At 31.3% G+C, this 14,878-nt stretch overlaps 1 protein-coding gene and 1 long non-coding RNA gene across 2 annotated transcripts; both read right to left on the bottom strand.

Moving 5' to 3' along the window:
- Positions 1 to 8,122: 8,122 nt before the first annotated feature.
- LOC111911763 (uncharacterized) lies at positions 8,123 to 11,112 on the bottom strand. The gene is made up of 5 exons (XR_002856961.3): positions 10,112 to 11,112; positions 9,986 to 10,027; positions 8,978 to 9,049; positions 8,745 to 8,819; positions 8,123 to 8,452 (listed from the first exon to the last, which is right to left on the bottom strand). It is a non-coding gene; the product is annotated as an uncharacterized LOC111911763 (long non-coding RNA).
- Positions 11,113 to 12,863: 1,751 nt separating this feature from the next.
- On the bottom strand, positions 12,864 to 14,798 carry LOC111911762 (NAC domain-containing protein 100). Its single transcript, XM_023907510.3, has 3 exons — positions 14,221 to 14,798; positions 13,815 to 14,092; positions 12,864 to 13,725 (listed from the first exon to the last, which is right to left on the bottom strand). Exons 1-3 carry the CDS (start codon positions 14,414 to 14,416, stop codon positions 13,132 to 13,134), a joined length of 1,068 nt encoding a protein of 355 aa, XP_023763278.1. The 5' UTR covers positions 14,417 to 14,798; the 3' UTR covers positions 12,864 to 13,131.
- Between the last annotated feature and the right edge of the window lie 80 nt (positions 14,799 to 14,878).

Here is a 14,878-nt window from a genome sequence, read left to right as displayed (position 1 = left end):
TAAACTAATTAATTCCCTAGATTAATGGTTTGGATTAAATAAGATTTGTAATGGTCCATTAAGTTATTAATTCAATTAACCTCTTGTTTGATGGTTTCTCAAACAAGCTCACACATTAATCTTCCTATTGTCTTATTAATCTTAGTTTCATAATCATTACTTCTAAGCATATGGTTTAGTGTTCACATAGACATATGAGGTTAACAACTAAGAGATGTTCATGCAGCCTAATTGTCTTCCAATTAACAGAAAATAGTAGTGATTAATGCATAAGGTTCTTTAACAAACTTAATTTAATAAATCACCAATAAACAATCAAACAAAAACTAATAATTAAACCATAGGAGCTCCTTGGTATTCCCCAAACAAAAACAAAAACGAATTTAGTTCATAGTTGCAGTAGAAATAAACATAAAAACAAGGTTTTCTAGATCAAACATATTCAATTCTTAAATCTAAGTGGTAGGATTAACCTAATTGCTTGAATTCTTCAAAAGATTGAAGCTTAGGGTTCCTCAGCGTCCTTTAGGGCTCTTAATTGCAGCTTGACCTTTAAAAATCGCCAGGGATATTGCCCCATTCGATAAAGATTCGGTTTTTATAGATATCTCAAAACAGGGTGTACTCGGCGAGTAACAGGACCAACTCACCGAGTAGGTGCATAGTTATCCGTCTTGAATAAGGAATCGTAGCTATCTTCTGGAACATCCTCGTGTACTCGCCGAGTAGAGTCGTCTACTCGCCGAGTAGATGGTCTTTTGTCTCTTATTTTCATTCTTTGATATTCAATTGCTTCTCCTTGCTTCCTTTTACTTCCAAGCATATCTTCTGGACTGAAAACAAAATTCAAAACATTTTAAGTACCTTTTGTCCACATTATTCACATAATTAATTAAAAATGATTAAGAATATGTACTAAATAATTAACTAATTATGCACATATCAGTTTCAGTCTTGATTTTTAATTTATCATTTTCGTCCAATAGGTTTTAAGCATGTCCTTATGGTCTTTGGACTTGATAAAGGACTCGATTTTGTCCAGACCGATCCTGTAGGCGTCAGAAGTTTCATCTGAAGAAACAATAGATTCACAATTATAACCATCAACATCGACTTCATCCTCCTTTAATTCCAGGAAGGGCAAAATCATTTTATGAATCTTTTTACCGATCTCACAATCTAAATGCAATTGAGTGATATTAGTATATAAGCGTTTAGCAATCAACCAAAAATATTTCTTTGTTTCAAAAGCTTCAAATTATCATGTTGCAAATAAATCACTTCATCTTTTGCCCTAACTAGCTCCACTTCCTTCTTCTCTATCCACATCCTTATTTCCTCACTCTTGGAAGACACCCTGCTGAGTTGGTCAGTTAGGTTAGAATTTGCAAGGCGATTTTGTTTTAGACTACCACTTAAACTAGAGAACTTGAATTTTAATTCGTTTAATTCCTTTTCATAGTTCGTGACTGGTATTTTTAGTGATTTAAGAATGGATTGTACCTTCTTGAACAACTGATCGCATTCGTTGATCTGCTCACCCCATCGGTTTGGCAGCGAAGCACCTGTCTTCTTTTACCTTCGCCTCCTCACATCCTCCATCGGTTGTGTAGCCTCTCATTTGTGATACTTCAGCAGTCAACATCAAACATCTTCCAACAAACTCAGAGTTATCTTCCTTCACCACAAAATCCTTGCCATGCGTAGGCTTGCGAACTTCTTCATCTTCGGAGTCTGTAGACCAGACATCTACGCCTCCGAACTCATCATCAACTAAGTTCTCCTGAACAATCAAAGCATTCATAGAATTGTTAGAGGTTTTCTGCTTCTTTATTTCTTCCACTTTGCGCATGTGATACGTTTCATCATCTTCTCCATCCTTCTTCTCGGACAACTTTCTCAACATACAATCTTTGGCAAAGTGATTTTTTCCATGACATAAATTACAATCATATCCAGAGTTACCTACAAGCTTGCTCTCCTTCTTCACTTCTTCTTGCTGAGGGGCATTTTTAACCTCCTCTTTTGCTTTTTCAGAATTGTAGATCGCTTGCCAGTTTCAGTTGTTGGAGGTAGGGAAATTTTTTCAAGCAAACATCTTAGGATTAGATACCATTAATGCGTATTCTTCATTTGTCATATCACATTCAGAAAGATCCAAATCTTCTTCTTCTTCAGCCATGTTCTTGCCCTTTGAGAGAAGGTCCAAAGATCTCATACCCGAAACTACCTTCGTTTCCTTAGTTACAACACTTTCATGTGACTTGAGTATCACAACACTTTCATGTGACTTGAGTATTCCCACAAGCTTCGCCAACGAATAAGTTTTGAACTGTTCATGAGCTTTTACAGTCGAAACCACCTCCATCCATTCGGATCTCAAGCCATTCATATAAGTGACCTTCTGCTCGATTATCTCTCTGCCAATTCCATGCTTGATCATCTTGTTAAGAAGATGATTGAAACGATCCAACGCCTGAATGAGTTTTTCTTCTGGGTTTTTCTTGAAGTCACCAAACTCAGAGAGCAAAAGAGTTTGTATTGAATGCTCTAGATCCTCATATGTGGAATACAGCTCCTTAAGCCTACCCTATATTTTTTTGTCGTTGTGCATGAACTAACCAAACGAAAAGTATCAGATTACAAGGCAAATCTGATCATCTTCATAGCTTTAATGTTGCTCATCAGTTTGTCCTTCTCGTCTTGAGGAACTTTCTCCACGTCGATCATCAGCTGATTGTACTCTTTTTGAGTTTTGATGGTTTTATTCTCTCCAGAGTGAGCAAACGGACCAAAGGTAATCACCTCCTAGATTAGATATCCATTTTCCTCTGAACCAAGAACATACTCCTCAAAGTGATGCATCCAGACTTCATAATCATGAGTGTACAAAATCGGGATTCTCGTGGTAGATCCGATACTGTTGGATATGTTGATGGGGTTTGAATGAGAGTCGTCGTATGATATGACGATTTGGTTTGATAACCTGCCAACAATCAGACTAGTAAACTGAGTTAGGATAAGATCGAGATCTAAGAGCATCATCAATAACAAGATGACGGCTAAATACAATGATAGCGGAAACCCTAAAACCTTCTTCAACAGAAGAGATACGTATGGGTTACATAGTCTCCTGCTTTGATACCAATTGATGAGTTGAAAACTCTTTTAAGATCGTATATATTCTTAACAAGTAAATCAAAAAGTGAACAAAAGCATGAACACACAATGAATCAAACAAGTGTTGAATGATTAAAACTGCAACACCTCAGAAGAGCTCGACAAAGAACTTCTACTGTAGAGGTATGCTAGGGTTACAATACTATGAAAGGAATAATAACATAAACACAGCTAGACAGGCCCAGACTGTGACAATATTGGACCAAGTAAACAAGCCCAATGACGCAACTCCTAGACTCAACAGACATCATTTATATAAGTTGCCTCGTAGTTAATTTAATTCACATGAAGCATAAAAGAAACATAGAGATTAAATAAATGGTGTTTTTGTCTTGGTTCAGGGTCATTCATCATGTAGCAAGGTTGCATGGAACAACTATGGTGGCTCTAAATTAAGAGAGAATTTCATGACGATTTAGATTCACCGCACCAACATGTCAAAATATAGCTCATATAGTTGTTGGTTGGTCTTTTTCTTTATCTCGGACCTGTAAATATTTTGTCTGAATTACTAAAGTTGTAATATTATTTGTAATATAAAAGCATTATCATAGAATGTTATTCTTACATAATTCGACTTCATGGCAGATATTCTCATAGAATGTAATGCACATAAGAATGGAGGGAATCAAGTCGACTCTAGACCATTAAAACAGATCAAGTGCATTTGTTCAAGAATTGTGTATTTAAGCATGCTATGTTTTTTAAGAATTTATTTCTCTTTTATGATATCCTGTTATAATATGTATACTTATATTAAAATATATCAGATTATTATTCTGTAAGAATATGTATGAATCTACAAAGATGTCCATTAATATACAATGATCTTGTTATTTTTCAAACATGGTTCAAAAATGTTGTTTTTCTTCAAGAAGTTCATTTAATCAAAATATGTATTCTATCATAAATATATATATATATATATATATATATATATATCATGACATTCTTATAGAATATCATTCTGACAGAATGTATCGGATATAACTAAAAATTACGTTATAATTAAAATTGAATTAATTATAAAAATCAGAACTTTTAAATCAATAGAATTAATTATCCCTAAAAATCTGGAATTTTTCATTTTCAAATTGATCTTAATTGACTAAAATGTCCTTATAATGAAATTAGATGGTATTTTTCAATTGTTTTTAATTCAATAATACTTATTAATAACTTTCTTAAAATAACTAAAATGATTGATACACAATCAACACTACATCCATACAATAGATAGTTAGAATACAATAATTTAATTTGTGTGTGTGTCTGTGTCTGTGTGTATGTGTGTGTCTATATATATATATATATATACACACACACAGAGAGAACCAAGATCAAATAAGAAAGAAAATTTTGGTAAAAATATAACAAATTTTTATATACATACTTTTTTAGCAAACAAACAAAATGAATTATTAGACGATTCAAATGTAAGATGACTCATAAGAAAAAAATTCTAAAAAACACACATTCACAATTCATTTTTAAGCAAATCAAAGAAAAAAATCCACATTTATGACAATTTTAGTGATGAACAACAAAATCAACGTTAAAATGAATTATTAAGATGTTTTTTTTGGAATTTTTTGTGAATCATTTGTTTTGTTCGCCAAAAAAATGTGTAGAAAAAAAAATTGTTACCTTCCTATCAAAAAAAATTTACAGTGTATATATATATATATATATATATATATATATATATATATATATATATATATATTAATCAATTATTTCTTTTTTCATAAAAAGCTTCGTCGTATCCGGTGACGAATGGTGTATAATAATTAGATGAATATGATCTGTTCTATCGACTCAATACATTGAACGTTTAAGCGGCAGATTCAAATGAGTGACCATGATTCATTTCTTTGTTCCGAGCTTTTTTTTCCAATCTCAATCTTTATATATATATATATATATATATATATATATATATATATATATATATATATATATATATATATATATATATATATATATATATATATATGCATTAGGTGTAAGACCCATGTATTACATGAGTTCAGTTTTAAGAAAAAAATATGAAATTCTAAACATTTGAGAAATTGAATTTATTAGAAAAAAATAGATAAATATTGAATTATTAAAATTACATTGTTTTTTTTCTTTTAAATTAAATAAATAATTTTGATAAATAAACAAAAGAAACTAATGAAACTTTAATTTAGAAATTTAGAATTTAAAAGGAAATTAATTAATGAAATTGATATGAATTTATTATTATATTTATTGCAATTATTACATTTAAATATTACGTGGAAATTAATAAAATAAAAAAAACCACAAATTTCATGTGGAAAAAAATTAATTGAAACTAACTATAAAATGACATGTGACCAAATTAATAAGAGTGTGACATGTGGCAAAAAAGTTATTTATTTATTAGGGAGTATATATATATATATATATATATATATATATATATATATATATATATATATATATATATATATATATATATATATAAAAGAAGCATTTTTTTTCTTTCACAACATTCATTTGAAACTCCAATGACTCTTCAATTTCTTTACAATAATATTATAAATAAATTAAATAATGTTCTATAAATAAGAAAATGTGTCTTATTACAATGTCTTCATCTCACATCGATGGTGAGTGTAAACAAGAGAACTTTTCATCTTTTATAAATAAAAAAATGTTGTGAAATGTTTCAAAAGGACCAAACCATGAGAAATCATTTATGTCTACCTTTGTAGGATTTTGAGGATATTATTTGGTGAGATTTTTTATATTGGCAAGTGTCCAGATAAGTTTTAGAATTCCAAAAATAGTTTTGAACTGGATTTTTTAAGGTTCAAACTATGTTCAAGTATAAAGAAAAGTTAGGTAGTTGGATATATTGAGTTGAATCGAAGATGGATCAATTTGGACTGATAAAGGAATCATTTTCATTTTACCACATACATTTGAAACTCTCATGATTTTTCAAATTATTTCTAATAATATTATAAATAATTTACATACTGTTATATAAATACAAAAAAAAAAAAAAAAAACATCTACATAAACCTAAAATTATAAATGTTTGAAAAATCATTTTGATTTAAAAACATGAAATATATATACAAACCGGGTTTCACTAGAAAAAAGATATGAAGTTTGGTATATTGAGTTGAATCGGTCCGAGTTTGATCAATTTGGACCGATAAATGAAGTCTTTTCCTTTGACCACATACATTTGATACTCTCATGGTTTTTCAAATTGTTTCCAATGATATTATAGATAAGATACATAATGCTATATAAATATAAAAGAAAACATCTACCTAAACGTAAAATTATAATTGTTTAAAAAATCGCTTTGATTCAAAACCACAAAATATATACTCGATTATATTTTATAAATAAATTCATTTTATAATGCACTTTTTAATCATGAAAATACATATAAACAAACTTTCAATATTAAATACCTAACTGAATTTATGATTTTAGAGTTTAACAAAAATTTAATCAATAAAAACTTGAGTAAATTACACGAATGGTCGCTATGGTTTGGAGTAATTTGTGTGTTTGGTCCCTAACTTATTTTTTTAACTCGAAAGGTCCCTACTGTTTGTTTTTGTTACGTGCTTGGTCCCTATGGTTTGTTTTTTTTACGTACTTTTTTGGATAGCAACTTACGAGATTATAGAAAAATAGAACTATTGAACAATCAAAAAAAGGTAAACAAGAGAAATGGTGTTTTATTAAATAAGTTAAATAATGTTTTATAAACAAGAAAGTGTGTTTTATTACAATGTCTTCATCCTACATTGATGGTGGGAGTAAACAAGAGAACGTTTCTTCTTCTATAAATAAGAAAGGTTGTGAATTGTTTCAAGAGCCCAAACCATGAGAACCTCCTTATGCCTACATTTTTAGAATGTTGAAGATATTTTTTTGGTGAGATTGTCTTTATTGGCAACTGTCCGGTTAAATTTTAGAATTCGGAAAATGGTTTTGAACTAGATTTTTTCAAGTTTAAACCGAGTTTCAATTAAAAAATTGTTATGTAGTTGGGTATATTGAGTTCAATCGGTCCGACTTTGATAAATTTTAACTGATAAAGGAAGCATTTTCCTTTCACCACATACATTTGAAACTCGTGATTTTTCAAATTGTTTCTAATATTATTATAAATAAGTTACATAAACATAAAATTATAATTGTTTGAAAAACAAAATTGATTCAAAAACATGAAATATACACAAACCGGGTTTCAGTAGAAAAAAATGTCATGTAGTTTGGTATATTGAGTTGAATCGGTCCGAGTTTGATCAATTTGGACCAATAAATGAAGCATTTTCCTTTCACCACATACATTTGAAACTCTTATCATTATTTTATAAATGAATTCATTTTATAATAACCTTTTGAATCATGAAAATACATAAAAAAAAAAAAAGCTTTCTATATTAAGTAACTAGCTGAATTTATGATTTTAGGATTTAGCAAAAAGTTATTCAATAAAAACTTACTTTTTTGGATAGCAACTTACGATATTACTGAAAATGAAACTATTGAACAATAAATTTCATGAATAATGTTTTATTTTTATTATTTAATGTTTTATTTATTGGCAAATAAAGAAAAGACTTTAATTAAAACTAGGTGAGAAACCGCCGCTCCGTGGGGTTCGGTTTTGACCATAGTTTTGGGCCCAAGTTAAAATTCTAAATTTTATATAATTCATACAAAATTTACAATTTAGTTCTTCTATAAATTGAATAGTTTAAGCAATTATATAAAAAATAAAATATTATATTTACTATAAATAATGCAAAATATATAATAATGGACAATGTAAATAAGGTGATCATGTTGTCAAAAAAAGTGCAACAATAAGTTTCCAGACTGAAAAAGATGAAGTCAATTATTAACATCTTAAAATCAAATTACATTAAGTGCAAAAGGAAGCAATAACTTCATTATCTAAATTACCAAGGGTCAACACTACAATTGTTCGCCATAAGTTTTAAAATAGATAAATCATTGTCAACAACCATTAGCAATCCTATAAATCTTTAATCACAAACTGATGTTACCATAACCTATATATACAACTTACTTATTCATTACAAATAAAATATAATACATATATAAACATACCTCCATTGGCAAATATGTCAGTTTTGCATCAGAACTGGCTTCGATTGTTGGAAGATGTGGATACTGGAGATGAGCGTTTAAAAAAAAAGCAATAAATTGATCACTTGAATTCCTTCTCGTCCCCATCTTCAAGCTGTAAATTAATTCAAAATTGAGTTACCGGTAGGGGACTTAACTTTGAAGAACTCCATGCCATTGACCACTGTTATACCACTTTTCAAGAACTAATCTATTGTTTTTGTTAAAATTTCAATTGCCTATTGGCAAGACACATCTTATTTACTCATAAAATACAAATTTAAACGAAAATGAAAAATGCATAAACAGAAACATGATTGGGAAAAAATGCTTAGGTTTAGAAATAACAACAAAATAAAAAATTAGAAATCGAAGAAGAGTGTGGGATACCAATCTTGAAGGCTTACCACAGACACATACAGTCACATGTAAACCAATTCATTGTTTTCTTCAAAACGACCAACATACCGCTCCACACTCCCCTGCCACAACCACATACAGATACAATCAAAAGACCCGTGATTCTTTCATGGCAACAGTCGGATAAAAATTGAAAAAGTTGGTTCAAGCATATTATCGAGCAGTTGGTATGCATCCTAAGAGCTACAATCAAATCTCATAAGGAGGGCAATGACAATACCTCATATAACTGAACTTTCTCTGAGTCCCTAAAAGCTTCAACAATAAGAAAACTCCAAGAATCAGTCATTTCCTGCAAAAAAAAAAATGATGGTGTTTCATTCTTATTCAGCTACCCAAATGAAAAAAAAAGTCAAAAACATACAGATACAATCAAAAGACCCGTGATTCTTTCATGGCAACAGTCGGATAAAAACTGAAAAAGTTGGTTCAAGCATATTATCGAGCAGTTGGTATGCATCCTAAGAGCTACAATCAAATCTCATAAGGAGGGCAATGACAATACCTCATATAACTGAACTTTCTCTGAGTCCTTAAAAGCTTCAACAATAAGAAAACTCCAAGAATCAGTCATTTCCTGCAAAAAAAAAAATGATGGTGTTTCATTCTTATTCAGCTACCCAAATGAAAAAAAAGTCAAAAACATTATAATATCATTTCATATTATGAGTTATTTTACTAAATTAACAACAAAGGCAATGACAACTCATATTTTGCTTTAATAATCAATTAAAACTTGTCTTACCTTACGAGCATGTTGTTTGAGTTCACCCGTATTAGCAAAATATCCCTATTCATTTCATCTTTACTGACCAAAATCACACAAACTTTAACAAAAATTCAACCACATCTTAGACAATAATCCACTGAAGATTTAAGTAATTATAAGAAATAGAAAACGCACCAATTGTTGCTCAACAGCAGCATAAATCAAGTTCATGTAACACAATCACACAATTTCATTATGTACATGATTTGGTTTGAGGAAAATATAAATTCAAAATTAAGTTACATGATAGAAATCAAGGAACCGATCAGAGGCGTGTAAAAAAAACATATGTTTCGAACAGCTCTTCTAGCTTATACGACCAGCACTTCTGGCCATCTAGTCATCGCCTTCGAGGCTATACAAAAAAACCATAAGCCCTAAAATTGAGAGCGGTGGTAGGAGAGAGTAAAGACGAAGTGTTTAATTGAAAAAGCCAAAGACAAAAAAGGGAAGCATTACCTGGCTAGTTAAAATTTTCTTGAACCCAAGGTCAAAGCATGACTGAAAGTGAAATTGATACCCAATCCAAATATGAATAATAAAAACCCAATCAAAATATGAAATATGTTAGGGTTGAATGGTTACCTTTCCAACCAACCCAGCAATCCTCGACGCCGTACATCGCATGTTCATAACAAAAAGACAGAAAATTGAAGTTCAAAGTTATAAGCAAAAAATCAAAACAATACCTTCATTGTTCAGATATAGAAATCGATAACAGAAAAAAAAAAAGTGAAGTTTAAAGGACATTTCTTACCGTTCAGATGAAGAAAAGGGCCGTAACAGTGGTAGAAGAGCTAATGGCGCGGTGGTGTCAGATGGGAGTGTGCGACGCTGAGGCATGCTCGATCAGGCAATGAGCGACATCCAAGAGGACCGGTATTAGGAGACATTAAAGGGGTGAGAGGCAAGAAGACGGAGATGGTTTTTCGGTGAGGATAAAATGGTAAAAAAGAACCATCGATGCCTTTAGAGAGAGACGGTGGGTTTCGGAGACGATGGAAGTTCCAGACAAGGCAGTTGATGATGCCATGATGGTGGCGATCGATTGCACTTGTGCCTAATCGCAAGTCTAGATGAGGTAGCTGATGGTGGTGGACGATGAATGTTATCCGAGGAAAGAGGAAAAAGAACAGAAGATTTGGATAAGGACGGTGGTTTGGTGCCTTCTTCTCTCAGATAAGCAAAAATCGGTGGTTCGGTGCCTTTTTCTCAGCAAGGTTGGGCAGAAACCCAAAAAACCTTGACACGAATCGGTAGAAGATGCTTGGAGAAGCTTTGTTTATGAGGGTAAAACATTTTAACAAAAAAAATCGAAAGGAGTAAAAGACGATGGAAGAAGCAGACGACGATGAGTGGAGAGTATGGAAGAAGATGAAAAGTCCGAGGCGGTGGCATCTAGAGTTCACGTGCTTTGATGTTGGCCGACGACATCCAATAGAAGAGGCGGTGAACCGGACCCCGGTGGCGATTAAGAAAATAGCGGTGGGAAATCATCTGAGAGACACATATTTATGTGAAGGAAAGAGACGGTGAGACGTCAGTGGAAAGATGAAAGCGAAAGAAAGAAATTGAAGAAGCCGATACATATAAGCTCGCTCACAAAAATGGTGAATAAGAATAACACCAATCCAAATGTGATTGGGCAGATAAACGGTGAAGAGAAGATATGATGAACACCTGTCCATAAAAATCGACAAAATGACATAAACAGTCCAAATAAAAAATGGTGAGCAAAAAATGCAGAAGATAGTTAAAACTTTTCACAACTTTAATATATATATATATATATATATATATATATATATATATATATATATATATATATATATATATATATATATATATATATATATATATATATATATAAAATAAGTAATTGAGGGACCATTTATGTCAATCCCTTATCCACTTTACTGTAGCTAAGTGTAGAAAATTTTAATATATATACATATATATATATATATATATATACATATAAAATGTCTCCATCTCACATCGACAGTGAGAGTAAACAAGAGAATGTCTTCTCCTTTATAAATATGAAAGATTGTGAAATATTTCAAAGAGACAAAGCCATAAGATCTTCATTGCGTCTACCTTTTGTAGGGCATTGAGGTTATTCTTTGGTGAGATTGTCTTTGTTGACAAGTGACCAATTAAGTTTCAGAATTTGAAAAATGGTTTTGGACACGATTTTTTAGAATTGGATCGAGTTTGATTAATATCTGAGTGTCTCTTGGCTGAGTTAGGCAAACACACTTCCATTGGAGGCCGAGTTTAAGTAACACGTCGAGCATTTGGTTGTGTTAGTCAAGTTTTACAACTATGTATGTAATACAATTTTAAATTCTAACCTTATAAAAGACGTCGCTATTATCATATGTTCTACATAATTATAGTAATATTTATGATACAAAAAAAATTAATTTATTATTTAAGATAAAGTTATATTTCTGTTATCATATGTTGTACATAATGATAATATTTAAGATAGATAAAAAGATTTCTTTATTATCATATGTTCTACCTAATGATAATATTTAATATAAACGTTTTAATTTAATATAAAATTATTATTTAATAGATAATAATGATTTATTTATTTTTAAAAATTTATAACTTTTTTTATTTTAATCATATAACTTTGTATATGCATAAGTTCAAGTTTCAACCTTTATCTCTTATCTTATAGTTGAACATAATTATAATATTAAAAATCATTTTTATATTTGTTATGAAATTATTATTTAATTGTTAATAACAATGATTTAGTTATTTTTAATATAATATATTTTTTCCTATCCCACGCAACGCATGGGTATTCGCCTAGTATGTATATATATATATATATATATATATATATATATATATATATATATATATATATATATATATGGTTAGATTATTTTGTTTTCATTATCTATTGTGTGCATGTATGACTGATTCTGGACCAATCATTTTAGTTATTTTAAGAAAGTAATTAATGCATATTACATGTTGAAAATATAATAGGTATTAATTACATCTTCAGCATTTAATATACATTAATTACTTTCTTAAAATAACCAAAATTATTGGTCCAGAATCAGTCATACATACACACAATAGATAGTGAAAACATTTAAACCTAACTCTCTCTCTCTCTCTATATATATATATATATATATATATATATATATATATATATATATATATATATATATATATATATATATATATATATAGAGAGAGAGAGAGAGATGTTTAGTCGAAAATTTAAAAAATGTTGAAAGCCGTACAATTGTTTAATTTTTAAGAGTAAAAAACAAAAACAAAGAATTTATAATTTAACAAATGAAAAACGAGAATTCTACAGCGTTGAAAATAATATTAAAAAAAAATATAAAACTCCCACTAATATTTTTATAGAGGATATTAACAATATTAAAATACTAATTACCATATAATCTCTTACATTGTAATAGTTTCTTCATTACCTGAAATATTTGTCTCAAGCATCAGAAAATTATATGCATCTAACAATCAAATACTCTATTCATGTATCAAGAACGATTCTTCATATCATCTTCTTTACCTTCATCTTCTTAATTATGGGTTCTTGTTCAGTAATTCCAGAAACAATCTATGTCGATGGGTCCAACAGAAGTAGATGGAGCTTCTTGATCTTCAAATGCCCTTTTTCTCATTTCAAGATTAGACATAACTGAAGAGATCTCTGTGTTCATCTCACTGCTCAATCCCGTTTCTTGAGAGCCTGTGCCCATCTCTCTTTCCAGTTTGAACCCATTGTTTTCGAGTAATCCCTTTAAGATTGATTGTTCTTGGCCTGGAAATGTGTAGCCTGTCGGGAACTGGAATTGGAATTGGAAATTGGATTGGGATTCCAGAGTTGGAGTGGATTGGACTGCCGGGAAAGCATAACTAGCGTTGGAATTTGGATCAAAAGGGTAGCTAAGATTGTTGAGAAAGTTGTTGTGAGGTGTTTGCATGTTGATCGGACTGGAGAAGCAGGGCACGTCGAGGGAATCAGATTTAATCACCCTGCCACCACTGTACGGTGCTGAAGTGTCTGTCAGTGGAGGGAAATGAGTCGGATTCGGTTCGTTTTCGCCGGAATTTGCAGTCATGGTCCCCGGAATATTTGCTTTCTTCTCGCCGGAACCTTTGTGAAACACGCGGCATATCACCCACTCATTCTGCAATTCCAACAAGTATCGAGAACCTAAAAACAGAGCAGAGAGAGCGAGATAAAAACAGGGGAGAATAGAGGATGAAGAATCAATACCTTGGCTGATTTTGGTAGGGTTTGGACAGATGATTTACCCTCTAATCTAAATTCGTGAATTACCCAATTTGTTTTTTCCCCTTTTGGAGCTCTCCCTTTATAGAAAACCAGAGTTTTCTTCATTCCGACGAGCAATTTCCCACGGAAAATCTCCTTATCTTTTCCGGTGGCTTTCCAGTAACCTGCATCAGTTGCTCTGTTCGTGCGCAATCCGGTGGGATACTTCTTATCCCTCACACAGAAAAAATACCACTCCTTTTCGCCCATTTTCGCCAACCCTTCATTCAAAATCGAAAACAAGAGGAACCCAGGGAAAAAGTCAGAATTTTTCATCAAACATATAAGAAAAAGACGAATTTATTCGAACCGAATTATAAAAAGAAAAAAAAAAAAAAAAAAAACTCACCAGGTAACTGCCATGGCTCAATTCTGTTCATATCAACCTCCCCTATTGCTTTAGCAGAGAAGCTATTATCAACAACTTTCTTGATCAAATAATGCGTGATCAGCTCTTCATCTGTCGGATGAAATCGGAATCCAGGAGGTAAATCCATCTGCTGTTCGTCTTCTTTCGCAAACCCAGAGTAAGTATCCATCATCATGCTAAACCCCTGAAAAGTCTTTGAACTTTTCAAACTCAAAAAGATTACAACTTTTCTTGATAAAACCTAGGAATATTGTCACATCTAGTCTAGGACTGCAAAAGAGGTAGAGATCTACTACCTTTAGACTTGAACCTAGAGAGAAAAAGAGAGGGACAGAAAGAGGTGAATCTAGTTAAGGAGACTTAGGGGTAGATTGTTGTTTTCGAAATGGAAATGAAAGCTATGAGGAGGTTATAAAGAAGCAGAAAGGAGGAAGCCATGGAAGAAAGAAAAACCATAAAGTAGAGTAAGCTTAAAGATTGAGAGGTTTGAAAGAAAAAGAGGAAAAGATTCAAGGACTCAAGCCCCTAAATACTGGTTTTGGAGAGAGAGAGAAAGAGAGACGTGGTTTAAAAGGAAGCCAATTGGGAAGAGGGGAAGGGCGGGGTGGGGGAGGTGGCTTTTTTGGGCTTTTAAAAA

Source organism: Lactuca sativa, chromosome 5 (assembly GCF_002870075.4).
Source record: "Lactuca sativa cultivar Salinas chromosome 5, Lsat_Salinas_v11, whole genome shotgun sequence".
In the NCBI taxonomy this organism is placed as follows: domain Eukaryota; kingdom Viridiplantae; phylum Streptophyta; class Magnoliopsida; order Asterales; family Asteraceae; genus Lactuca; species Lactuca sativa.
This window is presented reverse-complemented; position numbering and strand designations above follow the sequence as displayed.

Bases quoted from the DNA above. Each gene is read 5' to 3' on its own strand.
- LOC111911762 (XM_023907510.3), bottom strand. From the start codon at position 14,416: ATGATGATGGATACTTACTCTGGGTTTGCGAAAGAAGACGAACAGCAG. The intron at 14,093-14,220 runs GTGAGTTTTTTT...TTTTGAATGAAG, and splicing joins TGAGCCATGGCAGTTACCTG to GGTTGGCGAAAATGGGCGAA. The intron at 13,726-13,814 runs GTATTGATTCTT...TTGGAATTGCAG, and splicing joins CCCTACCAAAATCAGCCAAG to AATGAGTGGGTGATATGCCG.